The following is a 24,130-nucleotide window of genomic DNA, read 5'->3' on the forward strand; positions in this document are numbered from 1 at the left end:
AGCCGGCCAGCTGGTCTTTGGGTTTCTGGTGCTCCGGCAAATGCGTGCATACATGTTCCGGTTTGGGCATTTCCTTTCTGATGCTGGCAATGACATCAGGGTGCAAAAATACAGCCAGAGCAACCAAAAATCTTTTTGATCCAAATGTTTGGACTGATTTAGTCCTTCTATGGCCTGTTTTGAATGCAATACAAAATAAATATCTACTGATTATAATCCACAGATTAATTGAAAGCAATTCCTAGATGAAGTCTCCTAGATATAAGTTTTGGAGGAAAAAAGAAAGAAGCAAAGCAGATTTATGTGGCATCCTGTGTACTAGGGCTCCCCAACTTCCGATCCGTGGACTGGCAGCAGCCCACAGCATGCCAGAGACAAAAAAAGTGAAGCCCCATCTGTGGGATGCAGGCAGCACATGAAACCACACCCCCTCCGGTCCATAGAAAAATCTCTCCACCGAACTGATCCCTGGTGCCCAAAAGGTTGGGGCCACTGCTATATACCAAATCCTAAGAAAACATGCAGAAGTTTTTCAGTGACACCTATTCACAAAGAAGAGCTTGGCTAAATTACCTCCCATAGAACAACTAATAAAATCAGCAGTGTATATTATGATTGCTGCTATCCTTTTAGAATTGTTATTGGGTATAGTTTTGTTTAAATATACTAACATTGGGATAATTTTTTATTTCTGTATTCAATTTGGTACAAGCATTTAAGTGTGGTATAATTTCAGCTTCCAAAAAATCCTCATCACACAACTGCGTGGATAAGATCCCCCACCACCACCAAGTTGTACATCTTTAAGACGTTTAGAGAAGAAAGGGTTTACTGCAATTATGAATTAATATTGCAATGTATAAAATCAAGCCTAAAACATTTATATGAAACACTGCTGATTAAAGGTGAATAATGTAATTAAAAGTGCATTATTGTAAGAAAACAACTATTGAATATTTATCAATTACACACACACACACACACACACACACACACACACACAATTGATAAATTTATTAATGGAGATAGTGAAACATTGTATGAAAAATTCTTCACTTCTCAAATTACGATGATTGTAACTCATTCAGCATTAATTATTTTGGTGTCCTTAAGTTTGATCTGACTACTGGTGTCTGTATGGACAAATGCCTTCCATTTTGACTGGTCCTTGTGATGATCCACAGCTCTTTTAGCGTATTTCCACTATCATTGATCCCATTTGTTTATCTTCTATGTTGTCTTTGTTCTTTACTTCCCTTACCAGCTTACCAAGCATAGTTCTTTTTTGTACTCCATGCATTCACATTGCATGGCCAAAAGAATGTGAGTTTTTGCTTGCTAATAATTTTTCTCAAGGGAGCAGTCAGTCTTTTATTTCCCTCAGGACTGAAACATTGGCTGTGGTACTCTTAGTAACCATCTCCAAACAATAATTGAAAGTTCTCTCTCTCCTTTCTATTTCTCTGTGTCCAGTTTTCACAGCCATACATGACTGCAGGAAAGACTATTGTACAAACAATTCTGTTTTTGGTTATCATAGGAGAATCTTTATCCTTCGTCATCTCTTCGACATCTCATTGTCACGTCTTCCCTTATATACAAATCTCTTATTTTACTTCAGCATGTTATCCAGCTGGTTGCTGTTCTTAAACACAAGAAAACAAGTTCTTAGCCTTAAATTTCTTTATCACCAACTGAATCCACTAAATAAGCATACTTTATACCAGTGATCCCCAACCTTTGTGATACCAGAGACGGGTTTCATGGAAGACAGTAATTCCACAGATCGGGTGGATGGGATTTTGCACAGAACCTAGATTCTGCGCATGTGTAGATTAAGCTTTGCTCAGTCACCCGCCGCTTGTGCTGCCCTGTTCCTAACAGTACCTTGGATCAGTACCAATCTATGGTCCGGAGGTTGGGGAGCCCTGGTTTATACTATTTATAGAATAATATTTATCCTTCAGTTCTATGAAGAAAAAAAGGTCATTCTTTTGAAAATCCAGTATTTAATTTTCTTGGAAGTAACAACCAACCGAGTATTTGTATTTTTATATCTTTCTTTGAATACCTGTTTAGTGCAACAATTTTGCAAAATCCAAGGATAGATAGTTAGATATAATCAAACTCACAAATAATAAATCACTCAAACTATACCAGGCTGCAGATTGTAGTAGTGCTGTTTCAGAAATGCATAGTTCTTTGATGACAAAGCCTGTCTAGATAGACGGAGCCACTTTGGAGATCATATAAGCCTTTTAAATGGTAATAGACTAATGAAGCTGTTCTAGAAATTAATGTAAACGTTGCAAGTATTTAACATCCAGCAGCTTTCCGGAGATTAATGAAGTTCTCTGAAGTGGTTTTTCTGCCTTAAAAATGATCATCAGGGAAAATAACACTTTATTTTCAAGCTATACATTGTATTTAAGTCAAATGAGAATTGACAGTTCCCCAGGGCTGAACCTGTAGCAGATATTTTATCTTTCCTTCTAGACTATCTGCCATCAGCTAACATATAGGAAGAAATTTAGAAGAGAGGGAGCAGCCAAGAAAATATTATATTTTTATAAGTATAAATATAAATAAAAATAAATATTTTATCAGTATAGTTACCCATATTGTATAGCTGTAGTATTATTATAAGAGATGTAATGGCTCAGTGGCTAAGATGCTGAGCTTGTTGATCAGAAAGTTCGGTACTTTGGTGGTTCGAATCCCTAGCGCCGTGTAACGGAGTGAGCTCCCGTTACTTGTCCCAGCTTTTGCCAACCTAGTAGTTCGAAAGCATGTAAAAATGCAAGTAACAAAATATGGACCACTTTGGTGGGAAGGTAACAGCGTTCTGTGCACCTTTGGTGTTTAGTCATGCCAGCCACATGACCATGGAGATGTCTTCAGACAGTGCTGGCTCTTTGGCTTTGAAACAGAGATGAACACCGCCCATAGAATCGGGAACAACTAACACATACGTGCAAGGGGAACCTTTACCTTTACTTAGTATTATTATACTTCCCATCTTCTCTATTGGTATCATTATTATGGTTATTATTGCTTTACATGTACACTTAGGCCTTTTACACAGGAGACAAATTTCTTTTGTGTCTAATCACACTTGGCCAATAAATTCTCTACTCTACTATACTCTACTCTTCACTCTATTCTACATCATTGTGATGTTGTATTGCGTCTAGAAAGATGTACATAAATTTAATTGCTTTTTATATTCAAGGATAGATAGAACAGAAATTCTAATAAATACTGGGTTGGTTGGTTGTTGTTTTCAGAACTCTTAATATAACATAAGCTTTTGTAAAAACTTAAGTTCCATGTAATTAATGCTAGCTAGAATTTCTTAATTTATTTTTGTCTTGAAACCTTGATGCTTTTTCTTACATTTATGTAAAAGAGTAGGCTGCCCAGAAAATAGCAAGCACCTGTGCTGCTGTTGTCCTGTCTCTTTAAATTCTCTCCCAGGCCAGCACAGCAACCTTGACTATAAAAGCTGTGCTCAGAGACAGCTGGTTGTGGTGTGTAGGAGACACTGAGAAGAAGGTATGTTAAGTAAAGTGGTCTGAAGCAGCTAGGAGGAGAGAATTTTCTCTAGAATACTCACTGAAGTAGCAGAACTCACAAGGGGTAATGCCTGGAGTTGTTGAGTAGTAATAGCAGGGAGAAAAAATGGAGTAGTGATCGATAGATGTGACTAGGTTTGCGCATGTGGGTTGGTTGGTTGGTTATATATATATGTTGTGGCCCAGCAGGATCCGGTTGAGCTGCTGATGGACTCGGATAGTGAGGAACCATATGAGTCTGCCCTGGACGATGTGGAGGACCCTGTGCAGGGTTCAGACTCAGAGCAGGGACCAGAGAGGCTGGTTGGTCACCAGAAGGAGCCTGAGGCATGGAGCAGTGGAGAGGAACAAACACAGTTTGTCCCTTATGCTAGATTGAGAAGGGCTGAGAAACGGAAGCAGCAACTCTGTAGGCAGACTCACAGAAGATGATTAAGCATAGGTGGTTATGGATTGGCCCCTCCCAAGAGAGATTATAGGTGAGGTGTTGGGAGGGGACATTTGCAGGAAACAACCGTTCGAATTAGTAGTTAAGAAAATCTATTTGTGTATTCTATCCGTGTCTGTTCGTTTGGACTATGCGTTGCTTCATTTAAATTATCGGGGTTCCTGCAGAGCTACTCTATGGAATGTGAGTTGTCTGGGCCCTCAGCCAAAGGATTCGTTATCTCAGTAATTAAACAGTGGCAAACAGCCAAGCCTGTGTTTTGGTTTATTCACAGGCATTGTGGGGTGGGGGTCAGAATGTGTGTGTGTGTGTGTGTGTGTGTGTGTGTGTGTGTATGCATGCATGCATGTATATATATATATGTGTGTGTGTGTGTATAAAGATTAGACTAGTAAAGGTAAGTACTGATAGTACAGAATTTAATACTGGCTATATCTTCTAAAACTTACTGAGAGTTGTTTCTTATTGAATTTTATGTAGTAGATGTAATATGTAATAGAAAGTACATTTCAATATATTTTTCAAGGATTTTGTTTTGTTTCAAAATTTTGATATCTATTATATGCAGGGTGTTCTACTTTTATGTGTATTTATGTATGACTTAAAATGCATTTATTTCTTGGGTGGTGCTATAGCATGATTACATGTTTTAGCAGGTCCTGGAAGTTACATGGTACATGAGTTTGTTTGAATGTAGATAATTTCATTTTTGGCAAAAGCAGCTATGAGATGAGTAAAAAAACAACATGAGTTTTGTAAGATCTTGCTGTACTGTTGGAGATAAAAAGCTTTCATATCTAGATGTGTGTTTAAAAACAGATGAGAATGTAACAGCCAATCAAAATATGAGAGACATGTAATCTTAGAAATTTAAGTGCTAATTAAATTGATGCCATTTTGGGAACTTGTACCGTGGCAATGACTTACAAATTATTGTTTCTAAGTGCCTACAGTCATTGAAAATAAGTGGGCAACCATACAAGCCCTTTAAATAAATAAATAAATAAACTTTTATAAGTGTAAGAAGCAGTTAATTGCATATTTAAACAATATGCATGGGGAAGTTATATTGAAAGAAATACATTTCTAGAAATCAATACTAGTACAGCAATAAAACATTATGAAAAGCAGTATCTTAGAATCCATTCTGTTGGATATTTTTAAAGAAGCTTGAGATAAGACATATTATTTTATGTCATAATATTTCCCCATATATTTAGAAATATTCAGTAGTGCTTTAACTTTATAAATTGTCTTAAATAACAATCTTTCTTCCCCCGCCCCTAACTTCTATCACTAGGAGTCGAAAACTTCAAATCCGAAATATTCCACCACACTTGCAGTGGGAGGTAGGCATTCATCTTTAAATTTTAAATTTTCAACCTGTTTATAAGAGAATAAATTGATAGTATGTCTTTTGCCTACCACTTTGTCTCTTGTTCTCTTACTTCTTTCTCTTCTAACTCTTAGCATATGCAAAATTTGACAAGAACTGTTTTTGTTCTTGAGATGTTAATTTACAACTTTGAACCACAGAGACATCCAAGTATTTATTTCAATTGCCCTCAATTGGACAGTTGAAATTAAATAGAGGGAATTGGAGTTAAAATATTTTCAGAGTTTTACAGTGCAACCCTAGGTGAATGGTAACCTGATTTATTCCCACTTTAAAGCTCATTAGTGCTTTCCTGATCTTTAGAAACATGAACATTGTGATGGAATTCGTATAATTAGTTTTCTGTCTCTAAATATTTTCAAAGTACCGTGCTGGCTGGAGATTTTATAAAATCAGGTTGGCAATTATCCCAAGAATATGAGGATACTTTTCTATTTGGGCCTCTTTCTCATGCTGTAGTTCTCCCAGATATAATTTGTAAAATTTATATTCATTTGCCTAAATAATTTATTTGATAGGTTTTGGATGCTGAAGAGCTGTTGAAGTTTTGAATATTTTTATTTATCAAAAATAATATCTCCATTATTCCCCACTTTCCCCCATTTTTAGTGAGGCTATACGGTGTAATAATAGTAGGATGATATTTTAGTTGTGTCAGTAAAAATAAAATATTTAAAATGTCTGGGGGGGAAATAGATTTTTTCATATAATAGAGAAAATACGTTGGAGCAGTTGCCATTAAAAATTCTTACAGAAAAAAAGATAAAAGTAGTGTGACATTGTGAGAAAGGAATTAAATTGAGATGAAAGTAAGTTCATAAAAATAAAGTTAGTGTACATACAGTTTGATTGAATATAGGCAAGGAAGTACCCACAGGTGGTGCTTTAGCTATATTTATATGCTAAAGCTTTCATATAGAAATGTGATTTGTTACTGGCAGATTACTTTTAGAATGCGTGGAATTGTAAGATATGGTGTATATACATTCCATACACAAACACAACATTTAAATAACTGGTTTTAATGCTGTGAATTAAAATCTCTACTAAACCTTAGAGATTTGAAATAAACACACCATATATCATTACTTGTACATAATATAGGTTAAATATGGTGTGTTCAACAAATCAGGAATCATAAAAATCACTTTGTGATCTGTTTACTGAACAACATTTCAATATTCCTCAGTTTGATCATGAGTACCCAATGTCTATATGGAGACAATTAGCAGGAATGCTTCCTGCTTCATGATGCTTATAGTCCCGTGATGGCGAACCTATGGCACGTGTGCCACAAGTGGCACGCGGAGCCATTTGTCAGGGCATGCGAGGCGTTAAAAGCTATTTTTCGCCTTCCCCAGGCTCCAGAAGCTTTATAGGAGCTTGGGGAGGGCGAAAAGAGCCTCCCCGCCCCCCCCCGGAGGCTTCAGGGACCGTCCCTGAAGCCTTCGGAACGCTTAAAACCACCCTCCGAGCAAACCGGAAGTGACTTCCGGGTTGCTTGGAGGGTCGTTTTAAGCGTTCCGAAAGCTTCAGGGACCGTCCGGAGGCTTCCCTGACGCCTTCGGAGCGCTTAAAACCACCCTCCGAGCAAACCGGAAGTGACTTCCGGGTTGCTCGGAGGGTTGTTTTGAGCGCTCCGAAGGCTTCAGGGACCGTCCGAAGGCTTCCCTGACCCCTTCGGAGCGCTTAAAACCACCCTCCGAGCAACCCGGAAGTCACTTACAAGTGTAAGTCCTTGAAGCCTCTGGAGGGCCTCGGGGGGGGGCGCTCTTTTCGCCCTCCCCAGGCTCCTATAAAGCCTCTGGAGCCTGGGGAGGGCGAAAAAAGCATGTAAAAATGGGGGAGGCGCGTTGTGCGCGCATGCACACTGGGGGATCACGCGTTGCATTATGGGTGCGGCACGCCCGCACATGAGCCCCCGCTCTCCCCCCACTTGTGGCACGCGAGCCAAAAAAGGTTTGCCATCGCTGCCCTATACTCCTCGTGGCAACCCTATGACATGCGTGCCAGAAGTGGCATGCAGAGCCCTCTCTATGGGCACGCGCACCATCGCCCTAGCCCAGCTCCATCACGTTTCTCTGTCACATTTCTCGCAGTCGTTTAATGCGCAAAACAGCATTTTCTAGCTAGAGTAAATATTCACATAAACAAACTTTTCAGTTGCTCATCAAGATTATTCTCTTACTACAAGCTTGGCTAGAAATTTTATTGTCCAACAAGACTGCATGTGAAGATTGAGAGGCAGATGAACAATTTAGGCAAAATGGGTTTGTTTTTAGAGGAAAGTTAGAGGACCTGTTTTTTAGGAATAAAATTAAAATGTATTGCACTTGATAAAATCAAATAGGAATTGGGAGTAGTTATAAAATGAAAGAAAGTAAGGAAGCTAGAATACCAATGCAAATGTTTCTCATGCTTTTCTTGGATTCATTCATATATATTGATTTAAGATGTGAATTTATTTTTAGAGTGTGAGGCGAGTATTACTAAGGTTATGGTTTAAGATTTAGAGTATAAATTCCTTGGTTATTTTTTTATTTTGTTTTTGTATTCAGTCTTTAGTGATTTTGCCTTTATAGAACATGCTTATATTGGAAATTGTTTTCACATTTACTGATAAAAAGTATGTCTATTTATAAACTCATTGCATTCAGTTTCTCCCCTCCACAAAATATAGAATATAAGAATTATGATGAATTAAGCCAATATTAGACGAAGATTAGTACTAAAAGGAAGATGTATTTTGTTGTGTTTATACTGATTCAAAAATAATGGATGAATACAGGTTTAATTTGCATCGACTTCCATTGACTTGTTGTTTATTCTAGACATGAATTAAGTGTTCATCTAACCAACTGTTTTCTTCCTTTGAAGGAGTGGGTTACAATACTAACCAAAAGGCATGATTTTTCATTTTCTCTGCTCAAAAAACAACTTAGCTTAAAAGTGTGTTTATTATATTTCATGTTTTAGTTATTTGCTTCCAGGCACCAAGAAAGATGCTTTTGATGAGTTAAAAAAAAGATTGTGAAGATAAATATATCCAACAAAATCCCTTCAAGAGGTTTCCTTCTACATAAACCTCATTTGTTGCTTGATCAGACTAGGTTGTGTTTGTAAAAAGGAGTGAAGTGAATTCTTATTTAAAATGAATGATCTTGCCTCAGAGGATTGTTCTTTCTCTGTCTCTCTCTGTGAAGTATTTAAGTCATAGTAAAATTGCCAGCTATTGTAAATTTTAAAAAATATTATAACTATTGATTAAGCGCTGCCTGACTTGAAAGGTTACATTCCTGAATATGCAAGGAATTTTTCAGTCTAATGAAGTTTTTTTTAAAAATAACTTGCTTGTTACTCCCCCCTCCCCTTTTAAGCACACTAAATCAATTCAGCTTACTTTACAATAAATATTCCTCTAAAATTGTAATCAATTGTAAACTCCTCTATATTTCTAAAAAATATATTAATCTATTATTAAAAATCTATTATCTATTAAATTCTTCACCATAATAGGAACAGTTGAAATATTTTTAATATTCCATTTATTTGAGTCAACCATTTTTCTAAATAAGCATGGTTTTTTGATTTTGAAGAAAATTATAGTAATTAGCCTGTTTTAATATGTGCTGATTTAAGTCTCAAACCTTTTTTGTAATGAAGAAAAGTAACTATAATGGTCTGTGTTGAATTGCATGTAACATATTACAGTTTATTCTGACACCTTTGCAGTCCCTTTAATTTCGTTTAAATCTTGAATAGGATAAAGTTTTATTCAGTATGCATTTAAAACATAATGAAGTAAGATAAACTATTATGGATATTATCTATCTACCTATCTAATCTATCCTCAGAAGTAACTCCATACAATTTGCTATTAACAAATTCATTTAATTCTTGGAGATCAAATTGAATGTGGAAGTTTTCCAGTGGGGGAGAGGGAGCGGTCACATGCGGGTATTCTCAAAGCCTGATTGGTCCAAAGACTGAGAGCAAACTCTTAAATACTCCTGCCTTCCCATTCTTGCCCAGTTTCCTCTCAGTCTATTGGTCCAAGCACTGTTTGAGATTGGTTGTTTAGGTAGGAAAAGGTGTCTGTTTTATTTTCCTTTATTTGCAATTGGATTGTTAATTTGGTTTAATTGGTAACTCTAAAATTAAATTAAATTTCAAATTGAAACAGCTGCGGCCCAAAGGGACAGTCCTTTCTGCCTCTAGCGGTTTGGGGTGGGGGGTGGGGCATTCTTCCTCCCCTCCGCGGGCCTGGAGTTCTAGCCTCATCCCCGGGACTGTGGGGGTGCCATACTCCAAGGGACGGCTGACGAGCGTGTCCAGGCCTCTCAGCTACGACTGGAGAGAACCGGATCCTTTTGAGATTGCTGGTAGAGCGTACGAGGCACCTGCGGAGCCGCCATTTCTCTTCCGGGCGGCTACCACGCTTTAAATTGAGGCTGCGAGGCGCGAGTGCCTCGGGGGGAAGTGCGTGTTGCTGCACGGGGCCCCAGGACATTTTACAAGACTGCCTTGGCCCCGGATCTCCCAACGGGACGGCGGCTTTTCCACGGCGCTCAGGGATCGGCGCCAGTGTGCGGCTTCGTCCGGTTGCCATTTTGAGTCTGAAGCCACATGCACCGAGCTAGCCCTTGGCCCGGGTGGCCATTTTGGAGAGGCCTAGGCTGGCAGGCCCTAATCTACTGGGCAGTTTTCGGGTCCAAGTTCCAGCGGGACCTACAGAGGCCTAATTCCATCGCCTCAATCTTCAGGACAAGTAAGTGGGGCAATGGAGGAGGGGTTGGAAATCCCCCAGGGTCAGGTGGAGGCCCCTTTGGCGGAGAGCGAAGAGCTGGGGCAGGTGCCTGGGCCCAGGGAGCCCCCAGCCAGGCCCTTGGCCTCTAATCGGCCCTCAAGGACCACTACAAGGGAGGAGGCCAGAATACACAAGGCCTTGGAAAAGACCTTTGCCAGGGCTGAACGACAGGCTAGGGCTGCTGGGCCTATTTCCTCCAGCAGATCCAGATCTCCACTCAGGCCTACTTCGGCTCGTTCATCCCCTAGAGGGTTCAGCCCTTCTTCTCCTTCGGCTTCCCCAGCCAGGTCCCGCAGCCATTCTAGACGAAGGGAGCGTTATTCACCCTCTCCTTCAGTACCCCCAGGATCAGGGAGGGGTAGCTCTGAGGATCCGTTAGAGGGTACCTCTGGGGGCCATCGTTCTGCCCATAGGTTGGCACTACATGGTCTTAGGTCTTCTGGGAAGGACATGGATGATTTGGAGAATCTCCCTGTAGGGATCCAAAAGCTCATTGCTACTGCAATATCACAAGGCATCGCCCAACGGGATAAGGGCTCTCACTCCTCCAAGTCTAAGGGGGGTTCAGGCCGTTTCCATTACAGGGCTTCCTCCCCATCCCTGGTCAGTGAAGGGTCAGTCTTGGGGGAGGAGAACTTCCAGGATATGGGGTTTTTGGAGGATGAGGATGCAGCGCCCCCTGATTCTCCTTCTTCTTCGGGCCTTTTTCCTCCAGCCATGTTCAAGACACTTCTGAACAAGGCAAGGAAGACTAGCAAAATTGGGACTGGGGATCCCACTGTGCCCCCTCCTAGGGACCCCGACATGGCCATGTTTTCAAACACGGCCACTAGCAAGGAGGAAATTCCAGCTCCTCCCTTATTTATGGAGGTCCTCACCAACCAGTGGGCCCGGCCATCTAATTTCTCTAATCTGGGGAGCAATGATCGCCAATTTTATAATGTGGAACAGGCTTTTGCACAGGCCATTCATTTGCCTGTTATTGACACCCCGGTAGCTACTCTGGTTTCTTCTTCCCCGGTGGTGTCCGGGGACGCGGCCAATAAGTTAAAACCTGAGGATAAGCGCGCCGAGCTTACCTTGCAGAAAAATTTCAATGCCACGGCCTGGGCCATAAAGTCTGCGGCAGCGGCGTCATACTTCAACCGCACCGCGGTCATGTGGCTTCGCCAACTCCAGGATCGCATCCCGCCAACTCCAGGATCGCATCCCGAATCCACCAGGATCTCACTAAGATCATTGCTGCCTCGCAGTTTTCTGCGGATGCGACCCTGGACACAGTTAAGTTTGCGTCCAGTGCTCTGGCCACCTCAGTCACTTCTCGCCGTCTGTTGTGGCTTCGCAACTGGCAGATGGATAACAAGGCCAAGTGGAATTTGGCGGCTGCCCCCTTTAAGGGTCCAAACCTGTTTGGGGAGGCTCTTGATCCCATTTTAGTCGAGAACAAGGACAAAAAGAAGGTCCTGCCGTCCAATGCTAAGAAATCTGAGACTAGGGTTCACCCCTATCGTAGGCAATCTTATAGGAGTTCTGACTTTGACCATCATCAGCGTTTCTCTTCTTTCAGGTCAGACAGGCACTTCTCTCAGTCATCTTATCAGGACCGGAACCGATACCAGCATCAGTCCCGGCGGCCCTTTCAAGGCGGCGGTGGTCGCCCCTTCCGCAGAGGGAAATGACTCGAACCCGAGTCGTCCCATAGGCAGCCGCCTATCCCATTATGTGGATCAATGGGACGCAATCACGTCAGACCCCTGGGTCAGGTCCACGGTTCGTCTAGGCCTCAGGTTAGAGTTTCTCTCCATCCCCCAGATTTCTTCAGGTCGTTCCCTCCGTCCCAGAGTCTGGAGCGCTGTTGTCTCATGGATCAGGCTATTCTTCATCTGCTTGACATTCGGGCGGTGGAGGTCGTTCCCCCGTCAGAACGAGGTCGGGGCCACTACTCCAACCTGTTCGTGGTTCTGAAGAGTTCGGGGGGCTTGAGGACCATTCTGGACCTCAAGCGTCTGAACCAATATCTGGTGTACAGACGCTTCAAGATGTCCTCCCTCAAGTCTATCCTTCAAGGTATCCGAAAGAGGGACTTCTTAGCATCAGTAGACCTGACGGAGGCCTACCTTCATATTCCCATTCACCCAGCTCACCGCAGATTCCTAAGATTCTCTCACAGGAACTGCCACTACCAGTACAGAGCACTACCCTTAGGGTTGGCTTCTCGGCCCCCCGAACATTCATGAAAGTTCTGGCAGCATTGGCGGCTCACCTCCGGTCCATTCCGGTGAGGCTCCAATGCTGCCTAGATGGTGTCCTGGTCCAGGCGGGGTCGCTACCTCAGGGGGTCTCGGACCTACGACTCACCATTCGGTATCTTCAATCTCTGGGGTTTTCAATGAACTTCTCAAAGAGTCACCTCTCCCCTGCGCATTCTTCACCTGGGGACACTCATAGATTCCAAGTCGGGGGTGGTCAGGCTCTCCCAGGACCGACAGACAATTCTGCGGCATCTGGCACGAAAGGTTCACGCAAGTCGGTTAGTTTCTGCCCTCACATTGTCACAGTTGCTCGGCAAGATGGTGTCTTGTATAGGGATAGTGCCGTAGGCCAGACTTCATCTTCGTCCTCTTCAGTGGGAGCTCATTCCGTTCCAGAGGGGACGACTGAGCAACTCTCTTCGGCTCTTACGCCCTTCTGCGGGGGTTCAGGCCTCCCTCAGGTGGTAGATATCCCCGGCGATACAGAGGGGCTGTTCCATCTGGGAGCTGGAGAGGGTGTCAGTGACCATGGACATGAGTCTCTTCGGTTGGGGGGCCCTCGTGGGCTCCCGCCTGGCCCAGGGCAGGTGGACAGTTTCGGATCTCCGACACAATATAAATTGGTTGGAGTTGAAGGCGGTGCGTCTAGCTCTACAGCATTTCCGGACCTCGGTGGTGGGCCGTCATGTGCTCCTCCGGATGGACAATGTGGCCGCCAAGGCCCACATAAACCGTCAGGGGGAGACCCATTCCCGGGCTCTCTGGTTGGAAGCCCTCAGACTCGGCACCTGGGCGGAGAGACACCTGGTATCCCTAGTCTCAGAACACATCTCCGGCCTGGCAAATCACCAGGTAGACTGGTTGAGCCGAGCGACTCTGGACAATGGCGAGTGGCAGCTCCACCCGGCCTTGTTTCAGGGAATCTGCCAGAGGTTCGGCACTCCTCTAGTAGATCTGTTTGCCACTCTGGTGAATTCACAGCTGCTGCGCTTCTTTTCCCGGTCGGCTTGGTTATGTCCCGCATGTGACTGCTCCCTCTTCCCCACTGGAAAAAGAATATTGGTCTTACCTGAACGTGTCTTTTCTGGGGGGGAGAGGGAGCGGTCACGGCCCACCCTGTTACGTGGTGGTGGGCCCAGGGGAGGGCCGGGAGGTTTTTGTTTCCCGGGTTGTGTTTTGTGTTTGTTGTTTTTCAGTTCTGGAGTTCGCCTTCGAGGAAACTGGGCAAGAATGGGAAGGCAGGAGTATTTAAGAGTTTGCTCTCAGTCTTTGGACCAATCAGGCTTTGAGAATACCCGTATGTGACCCCTCCCTCTCCCCCCCAGAAAAGACACGTTCAGGTAAGACCAACGTTATTTTCACATTCAGCAATAAAGATTATCAAATTTAAGAGTTACTGGAAAAACCTATGTTACTAACTTTGTAAGACATAAACATAATTGGGATTTATATATATTATGCTGGAAGTTTATTAGATAAATTTGTATAACTTGTGTAAAGTTTACATTGCACTTTGTTTCTTTTTAATAGGTCCTGGACGGTTTGCTGGCACAGTATGGAACTGTGGAAACCTGTGAGCAAGGTGGTGTAATATTCAAATAGTTTGTTTAAAGGAAATGATCAAAGGAAGTTTTAATTTATTTTTTTCGATGCATCCTTTTTTGTTCTAGTGAATACTGACACAGAGACTGCAGTAGTAAATGTAACATACGCCAATAAGGACCAGGCCAGGCAGTAAGTCCTCATTTATTTATTTTTAGTTTTTTTGCTATCTTTAAAATCGTTTTTCTCTTATGTATTAACATTTGATACAGTCTCTTATTTGTCATTTATTTTACATTTACTTTTTAAAATCAAAATACTAAGGTTACACTCTTCATCCAACTGCTTATATGTAAGGCTGCATGTTGAGCTTAGTTGGATTACCTTTTGAATAGGAACATATCTAATTGCACTGGGGAATTGCACTTGTAAACTTTTATGACGGAGTAAGGTGATTTAACATCAAACAGTTCCCTGTTAATTGGTGTATTCAGTTTCTTGATGTCTCTGACCAGATGTCCTCTTGAGAAGAGTTGATCCGTGTAAGTGAAAAATGCCCAGATTGAAGATAACTATAGAAGGGTTTAAGTCTAGATGAACATTCATAGAATGTTCTTTTTAATAGTAAGAAAATCAATCTTCGGAAAACTTATAATGTCTTAAAGCAATTGAAAGCTGTTGGCACTTGTCGGAAACGGGTATTTCTTCTGGTTTATATAATATACACCCCCACACATTCCAATTTGACACCTATTTAACCCTGGGTTTTACTTTACTTTATAATTATTTTTATATGCAAGTCTTTTTCAGTTTCTAGTTAAATATTTCAGGACTGCAGAATTGGAAGCAATGAAATCTTCATTGAATATTTGCTGACACTTTAGTAGAATTATAAGGCCACCTGCTCAAAAAGAGACTCAGCGTGGCATATAAAATTAAAAACATTGTAAAACCAAATCATGAAAGTAAATGCAGAAATGCCAATATATTAGAGCAGTGTAGAAGTTAAAAAACCCATTCATCCTTTATCAGTGTATTTGCTATTTTATGTTTACAATGGTTTATTGAAAATTTGCTGGAAGTTATATTTTAAAATCTTCTCTGCCACAGATGCACACATTAACAGAGGAAACTGGACTTCTACTACGTAGAGCTGTTTGTGTACAGTCTTGTATAAAATGACTACAGTTCAGAATTGGCTATCACTCTAGTAGAAGCAAATTCTTCACCAGTAGGCACCAGTAAAAGTTATATCTGTCTACACGCCCTTCCCTATTTTTGCAAAGTCAAAAATACTTTCTTAAAATCATAGTGAGGAGTCACTATTTTATGGTATACAGGTAGTCCTCAGCTTACAAGTGTTTCTTCAGTGATCATTTGAAATTATGAATGGTACGGAACAAAGGGACTTATGACCCCTGCCTGAAGTTATGGCTGAAATAAAACATGATCACATGACTCTGGAATGCGCAAATGGACATAAATCCAGCCATGTTGCTGAGTATAATGACTGTGGTCCTGTGAACACTGGGGGGGAAAGAGCTGTTGTAACTTTAGATCCAGGTCATAAGTCCCCCAAATTGCTGAATTGAAAAAGCTTCAATGAGACATGAAAATTTTTAAAGAAAACACCAAGAATGTCCAGTTACCTTTTGGAAAAAACTCCTTTGGGACAACCACAGCCTGGATGATTGAGCATATCCATAGACAAGTGCCGTTTTTCTTAAGCACTAAATGACTGGTTGTAAATTAAGGACTACCTATTTTGGGTGATAAACAATTATAGAAAGGATACATTAATTTTTCAAAAAATGTGATATTGACCCAATGCTGCGTCAAAGAATACCATAAAATTACAAATGTAGATGTGTAGAGATAGCAATACATAATATTTGGGTATATTTTTTTCACTGTTTTTATGGCTTGTAGTATTTTGATGTCTACATTTGCTTGGCAAATCTGGTGTCACTCCACTACAAAATGAAAATATTAAAATGGAATTCTGTGCCACCTAGTGGCTAACTGAAATTAATAATTTAGTTTCTTTTTTTTCTGTATGATTCTTTACACATTTACACTTGCTTTTGCTCAATCATTTAGTGCTATTGACAATTTTCAAAGAGCCATTATAGAAATAAGGCTCTTAGAATTGAGTGTTGTAAGAGTTAGATGAACAATGTAGTACCAGAACAGTTTACCTGTTAAAAAATCTTTACTAGACCTTGCTTTCAGTACACATACCTCTCATAAAGGTGCAATTTTGAAGTAAGCTGCTGTTCACATTGAGTTCTATCTCTTGTCTCTGGGAAATACATATGTGGGTGCATGCACGTGCATATGGATTAAAGCTTTAATACTGACTCACAGATATTTAATTATTTTTTTGGTAGTGTACGATGATTTTAAAGTCACACCATGATTTTAAATTCACTTTTCATGTAAGAAAGGTGAACTAGTTTGGTTAGTTAAGTTTCAAATATACTATCACTTTTTAAATGTTAACAAATTGGTCAGTACTAACCAATTGATAATTTCAATTAATTTATACATTATTGTAATTAGATATTTGCTTAAGTGAGTAACACTTGCCTCCAGGCTGCCAGGTGCAGTTCATGAACAGCTGCATGTAAGTAGAAAAAGGGGGAAAGAGCAAGTTTGCCAAGACAGATTGGCTGCTTGCCCTTCAAAACAAACAAAATAAGGATGCTTATTTTGTATTAGTCCTCTCGTTTGAAATGTGTTTGATATGAGTGAAGGATTGTTATAACACATTGCCACACTGATTCAAAAATGAGTTATGGAGGAAGCAGGAATTGTTCTGTTAGGAAGACAAATTGTTTAAATAGACCCATGATAATATGAATCGGGGAATTCTTAGAAACTCATGTTTGAGTTGAGAGATGTTGTATTGATATTTTAATTACATATAGGTTTTACTAAAACTTGGTGATTTGGAGAAGGCAGACAAGGGGAAAAAATCTCTTCCCCTTCCTGTTCATGCAGGATTTGTAGTTAAGATTAAAATGCAAAGGCTTTTCTTAAGAGAATGCAATAAAACCTTACCTTCAGATTTGTTGTCTAAACAGTCATATAATATGAAGGAAAAAGCAGAAAGGTGAAAGAATGACGATTCAAATTTAGCCAACTAACTTACAGATAATTATCTTTTAATCACAACTGAGATTGGCAACTCTACTTTATTGTTGTTTCTAAGTGAAACGTGACCTTGTCCAACTTACAACATGAGTTCTGTGGTCGTTAAGTAAATCACCCATAGTTAAGTATGGTTACATAACCACAACTTGTGACTAATTGCTGGCTTCCCCATTGACTTTCCTTGTTGGAAGCCAGCTGTGAAAGTCACAAATGGTGTGATCATATAACTGCGGGACACTTCAAATGTCAGAAATGTGCACCAATTGCCAAGTGCCTGAATCATGACCAGGGGGATGTTTCAACCATTGTAAGTTCAAGTACCAGTTGTAAACCTGCTTTTTAAGCTCTGTTGTAAATTCAAATAATCATTAAACAGGACAGTCATTAATAGGACTACTTGTATTTGGAATTTGAATTTCTTGAGCATGCTGGAGAATAGGATCCAGCCCAAAATCCAGTTCTTTCAGTGACGTGCGGTGAGGTTTATAGCTGGTGAGGCACTGACACAGTGGTGGGTTTCAAATATTTTTAGACTTGTGGACTTCAACTCCCAGAATTCCACAGCCAGATATACTCAGTTCTGATTTAAAACGACAGCATTTGTTTTTCTCCTTTGCGAAATAAGTTTCCTTTTTTCATTTTCTTTTTCTTTTCCCTTCCCCTCCTTCCTCCCTCTCTCCCTTCCTCCCCCTCTCTCAAACACACACACACACACACAGAAGTTGGATTGGACTATCTCTCCTACCCCCTTCCCTCTCTTACTCACTCTCAAACAAACACACACATACACAAAAGTTGGATTGGATATCTTTTCCAGTGGCTTGAAAGCAGCTCCTCTGCCATTCCCCCCACCCCTCATTCCCCTGCTGCCTTCCCCTAACACCTCCACCATTGCAAATGCAGCCTACTGTCTGGGTGGGAAATGCCTGGAACGCAATAAAGCCCACCCACTCACCTCCTGCTGGCAAGCTGGGGTGAAAGGAGAGGCAGAGAAGTCGGAGGGGAGCCGATCCGAGCCTTCCAAAAGAAAGAGGCTGGGAAAAAGTGTGTGGGCTACAGCATGGCTCTTTGCCTGGCTTCCGTGGATGACTCTGCTTAATTGTTTAAAAAGGCCTCTAAAAAAGCGCCCTCTACTATGAGGCAGGAGAACTGCGTGCCTCACCTATGTCAGGAATTTTTAGGCTTTTTAACCCTTGCTTAACTCTGCTCAAGTGATCATAAAACGCCTAAAGTCAGACTAGATGAGGCATGCAGTTCTCCTGCCTCATAGTAGAGGGCACTTTTTTAGAGGCTTTTTTTAACAGTTAAGCAGAATCATCCACGGTGAGGCAGCAACTAGCTCAGCTTTTTCCTTTTACATTTTTTTTCCTTATGATGAGAGCGGTGAGGCTGTGCCTCACCTGCCTCACCTGATTGCACGTCACTGAGTTATTTTCCTTTTACTTATAATGTCATAAATTAGGATCAGAGTCCTTTCCTCTTATCATGTTGCCTATCTGCCAATGATAAAGATTCCAGCCAATCACATCTTCCTTTCTAAGGGGCTCTTAGGAGTTAAATGTGGCTCTTCAAACGCCAGCACTCAAAACACTTTAGAATTGGGAACACTTTCAGATGCTGGCTCCCAAAGTACTTTTTGCTCTAGGGAAATAGGAAAAGGCAGAACTTCAGAGCAATTCTGCTTCATGTTGCTATTAATACTTCTTTTGAGTTATCTTAAGGCATTTCCCCATGAGGAAGGAAGGAGATACTGTTTAGGCATAAAGAAAAGGGTTATTTATGATCTCGTGAGCCAGATGGGACAGCTTACCATTCCCAATGAAATGCTATACCATAATTGATTAGATTTCTGTTCTGCTACTTCATCTGCAACAACTTACTTTCTTCGTAAACTTATACAGAGCAATAGAAAAATTGAACGGATTCCAGCTTGAAAACTATTCATTAAAAGTTGCATATATTCCTGATGAAATGGCAGCCCAACCACCTCCTCAGCAGCACCCTCAAGGTAGACGTGGATTTGGGCAGAGAGGTCCCCCTAGACAAGGTTCACCAGGTGCAGCAACAAGACAGAAACCACAGTCTGATGTTCCATTACGGATACTTGTTCCAACCCAGTTTGTAGGAGCTATTATTGGAAAAGAAGGGGCCACAATCAGAAACATCACAAAGCAGACACAATCAAAGTAAGTCACTATATGAAGTTTTTGTTATCAATTATTATTAATTTTTATTATAATTCAAAGCATTACATTGTTACATTTAGTATAATAATATTTAGTTGGAAAAGAAGACTGACTTCATATGATCTTGCTTCATGAGTATTTGGTTCAACAGAGATGGTGCTAAGTGGGTTGTAGTGCTATTAAGAGTTCTTACATTTATGAATCCAGATAAACATTAGAATGTGTCACATTTCATTATATTGTCTTGCATCTATATTTCCCCAATCTAGATATTAAGGAGGCAGGTACTCAAGAGGATGGAAAGGAAGAAAACATTAGGGTCATTCACAGCTCATTCTTCGATCACATCATGTTTAGAAAGACTGTGTTATTACTGATTTGGTCACGTCTGACATTTTTGCCCATCTGTTATTTAAATTTAATAATATTTAATTTAATTGTTTGGTAGATCATTGTTAGTTATTTTTAGTTATTTTATTTTTAAAGCTTGAATGTGTGTTTTAATACACTGCATTGAGGTAGAATTTTCTAAATTCTTTTTAAAAGTGCATTATATAAATATTCACATCTTTTAGGAACAATTTAAAAAAAGATTTCTGTAAGTTGGAACCAAGTTCAAGTAGAATACTGAAAGCATAGTCAATTTGTGAACTGAAAATGGGAGAGTTGAATTTATTTGAAAGAGAGAAGCATGAATGTCTGAGTGTTTCCAATTATCAAAACTATAATCTGGCAGAATGGAATCTGAATAAGGCCAATATAGAGATGTAGAATTTTTGCATTGAAGAATGTCCAATGAAGACTGCATTTCATTGTACTTTTCCTCTACCGTTTTTGTTGAAACAAATAAAACCGCAGTCTGTTTTTTTAGCTGTATTCACTGATTGCAGATATTTGTACTTTATTGCTTATTTTGACATCCATTTTTGAGTGAATTTTGGGATTGTTTGAAAGCCAGGCATAATGTCCTGTTCTTCACTGAACCGAAATATGTTAAACCACAGAGTTGTAGTCTTAAAATGACATTGAATTAATGTAGTAGTTCTGGTAATCAGATCTTATAACAATAAGTGAATATGAGTTATTGTGGCTGATCTTTAAAAGGGTGAATATAATAGGTCATTTGAAAGTCACAGGGCTTCTAGGGGAAAAGAATCCCAAAATAAAATACTGGGAAATCATTTCCACGGAACCAAGTTCAATTTCAGAAGGACTTTGTCTAAAATTTGATTGGATAAAAATATGTATAAATTACTCGTTTGAAGGCTTGGTTTAATCCCTCAAAGGAAACATCTTCTGTATGCACATTCAGTTTATGGCAGATGCAAGCTAAATGAGGTTAGACAACAAGACCAAATGGATTGAACTGAATGTATCACGATATTAATGAAAATGCATTAATCTGACAGTCATCCCACTTGAATTTGGTTCTATTGGTTTATTTTCAATAGACTCAGATTTTGAAAATCACAAATATTTTTACATTTCCCCCTTCTTTTTAGGATTGATATTCATCGTAAAGAAAATGCAGGAGCTGCTGAAAAACCGATCACAATCCATTCTACTCCAGAAGGATGCTCAACTGCTTGTAAAATTATCATGGAAATAATGCAAAAGGAAGCTCAAGACACTAAATTGTGAGTAAAGGTGTTTTAGTAAGTCTGCCTGCCTGCCAGTCTGTCTCAAATATAGGTAATATTGAATTATGACCACAATTTTTATGTTTTATGTTGCTAAGTGAGAAATTCGTTAAGTGACTGTGGCCCATTTTGAAACTTTCCTTGCCACAATTGTTAAGTGAAGCACTTCAGTTGTTAAATTAGTCACACGGTTGTTAAACAAATCTGGCTTCCCCATTGACATTACTGGTCAGAAAGTCACAAAAGAGGATCATATGACCCCGGGACACTGCAACTGTCATAAATGTGAGTCACTTGCCAACTGCCTGAATTTTGATCATGTGGATGCTGAAACAATTGTTAAGTGTGAAAAAGGATTAAGTCCCTTTTTTCAGTTTCTAAATGAACGGTTGTGAGTTCATTTACTTACTAGAAGTCATTTTAGTCACTAAATGAACTGTTATAAGTCAAAGACTACCTGTACTTAACTATGGCAAATCTATTATGTACAAAGGAATATTAGGTCTTAATCCTGTCTATATATGTTGAAGAAAAGAGTTAGACAAGGATATAAGTTAGCTATTTCTTAAGCATATTTTGCACAGTTAATATACATCTATAGAGATAGATGTAAATACGGATGTAGAAAAATGAAATCAAAATTTCAAATAAATTTCTAACATTTCAAACTAGCAATTGAAATACATATAAGCAAAGAGTGCTTCTCAATATAGCAATCACAAATAGTATCCAAAAATAATCTTAACTGTTGTATAAATTGAACAGTAAGAATTGAAACATGGTAGAAGTGTTAGTAATAGTTGAAGTTACTGCAAATTTTAAAAAAGAAAGCAATTTTAAATGGTCTAGTTTTATTATGTCACTGACTATTTCATTGAAGATTTAAAGTCACATTGGCCTAGAAAATAACGTTGCTTTCAGCAATCTTTTAGCTTTAAAATAACCACAGTATAATGCTTTCATTTCTAACTTCATGTTAATACAGTAGTAAGGGAGATAATTCATAATCAAACAGCTCATCTAGTTATTGTGGGACAGTACTAAATGCATTCTCTTTTTCCCTCAACTGTGATAAAATGGTGTCCTAGACAGATTATAATTAATGAATATAAAAGAAGTCAGAACTTCTTATTAGAGATAGGAAATAATATGAAGAACAACTGATAAAGCTTGTCCCCATAGAAACACAAGAAATCTGATTAAGCGAAGAATAAATTTGCTTTGGAGTCAAAGTATGAAAAAACCCAGTCTATTTACACTAGAAAAACTGTAGCATATTTCCAGCAAACACATGGCATTTTTAAAATTAAGTCTTATTTCAAACATATCCCTAGATAAAAAATCAGCAATTGTGTTCTCAATGATCATATATAAAGGTAAATATACTCAAAGCTCTTTGGAAATGATAGCTTAAAGCTTCAACGTTTATTCTTGAAGAAATTTAATTTTCCAGGATAGTTTGAGAATTTCTTGATTATATAATAAATTATATGAACTTGATCATGGAAAAATGGCTCTGCTTCTTAATTTGTGATTGATAAATTATATGACTTTCATTTATACATCTGTCTGGAATGTTTACAGCACAGACGACATTCCTTTGAAGATACTGGCACATAATAATTTTGTTGGCCGACTCATTGGTAAAGAGGGACGGAATTTGAAAAAAATTGAACAGGATACTGACACTAAAATAACAATATCTCCGTAAGTATTTGGTCTTTTAAGGAAGTATGCAACAAGTCAATCTTAAAATGACTTGAATTACTAACTGCCATAAGGGTTTTGGAAAAAAAGTATTAACTGCATTCACAGAATTGGTAATTCCATTAGGTTATGTCTATGTGATAATATATTTTCTTTGCACAAAAATGTCATGTTATATCATAAACGTATTTTTATGTACATAAATGCAAATATAGATTAATATATTTCTTTATATAAGTTTCTCAGATATGCAGTTCAATATATTAACATTTGAAACAAGTTACAGAATTCCCAAGAGATATTAATGTTTCCAATGCATTGCATTCTATTGTCTCTAAATTTGAGTAGAATTTCATGACATTCTCATTTGTATATTATCAAATTTCATATTTATCATTACTACTTCTGTTAATATGGAAGTTCTTTGCACTAGTTTAGAATTCCTGAAGCTTTTAATCTTGGGTTACTTCAACTTCCATGTTCTGAGGAAGGCTCTTGTGAATTCATAGCCTCCCTGGGGATCATGGGGTTTATGCAAGCAATTGCATCCCTTGAACACATGGCAAGGCACAGTGGAGCTGGTCTTTACTTCGGAGCACATGAGATGTTATCTGAAGATGAAGGACACTGACATCCATGTTTTATTGTGGTCAGATCACTTCCTTATCAAATTACAGATGAGAAGATCAGAACTTCTGCTTGGAAGTCAGGCTCTTTAGAATAGTCTACTGCAAATGGATTCAGAAAGATTCCAGAAACCACTTGGAGTTTTCCTGGCCTCTGGCAGAAAGTTCCATCGGTTACCTAAGCCAGTTTCTGTAATCTATGGAAGAAGAACAAAATGTGCTGATGAAGTTGTTTCAGTAAGGCCTCTTCCTAGTTTCTGATACCAAGCAGTTCCGGGGTTTCCGTAGAATTGAGGAAAATGAAACGAGTGAAAAGATATCTAGTGTGATGGTGCTAGTAAAATCAGAAGTGAATGTGATGGAGTACTGAACAGAGCTTACTTCTCAGCTTTCATGGTAGTTATAAAAAGGACAAAATACTAGTAATCCATCATACCTATTGCACCTGCATATTCTTGAACCTGTTGCTTGTAATTTGAACATTTTGAAAGAAAGTAAAACAGGCAAAACACATACAGGTTCAAAGAAGAATTTGACAATTTCTTGACAGTGTTATTCATACCTGCTCTTAGTTGGTTATCAGAGATAAAGATAGGTTGCCTCATTTAGCAACTATAGTTGGAACTGGCAGCCCAGTCACTGTGAAACAGTTGCTAAGTGACTTGAAAATGACACACCTTAGCTTTTGTTTGCCTCCTAATTATTCTCCTTTAGAATGATTACTCCCACAGATAATTTACAAGAAGGGAATTAAGGTTTGTATTTATATTCTTTGGAGAGAAATGGATTAGAAGA

General features: G+C 39.4%; 1 protein-coding gene across 4 annotated transcripts in view; it reads left to right on the top strand.

Annotated features, from left to right (window-relative positions):
• IGF2BP3 (insulin like growth factor 2 mRNA binding protein 3) overlaps positions 1–24,130 on the top strand; it is a 90,322-nt gene that overhangs the window by 31,246 nt on the left and 34,946 nt on the right. For 3 of the 4 annotated variants that reach the window (XM_081971652.1, XM_081971655.1, XM_081971654.1), the window contains exons 4-9: positions 5,324–5,372; positions 14,009–14,060; positions 14,149–14,212; positions 19,078–19,362; positions 20,865–20,999; positions 22,587–22,709. In XM_081971652.1, the coding sequence (XP_081827778.1) occupies positions 5,324–5,372; positions 14,009–14,060; positions 14,149–14,212; positions 19,078–19,362; positions 20,865–20,999; positions 22,587–22,709 (708 nt within the window). The remainder of the gene's footprint in view (positions 1–5,323; positions 5,373–14,008; positions 14,061–14,148; positions 14,213–19,077; positions 19,363–20,864; positions 21,000–22,586; positions 22,710–24,130) is intronic. The other variant, XM_081971653.1, reaches the window with a different exon arrangement.

Source organism: Natrix helvetica (assembly GCF_964273705.1).
Source record: "Natrix helvetica genome assembly, chromosome: Z".
Classification (NCBI taxonomy): Eukaryota; Metazoa; Chordata; class Lepidosauria; order Squamata; family Natricidae; genus Natrix; species Natrix helvetica.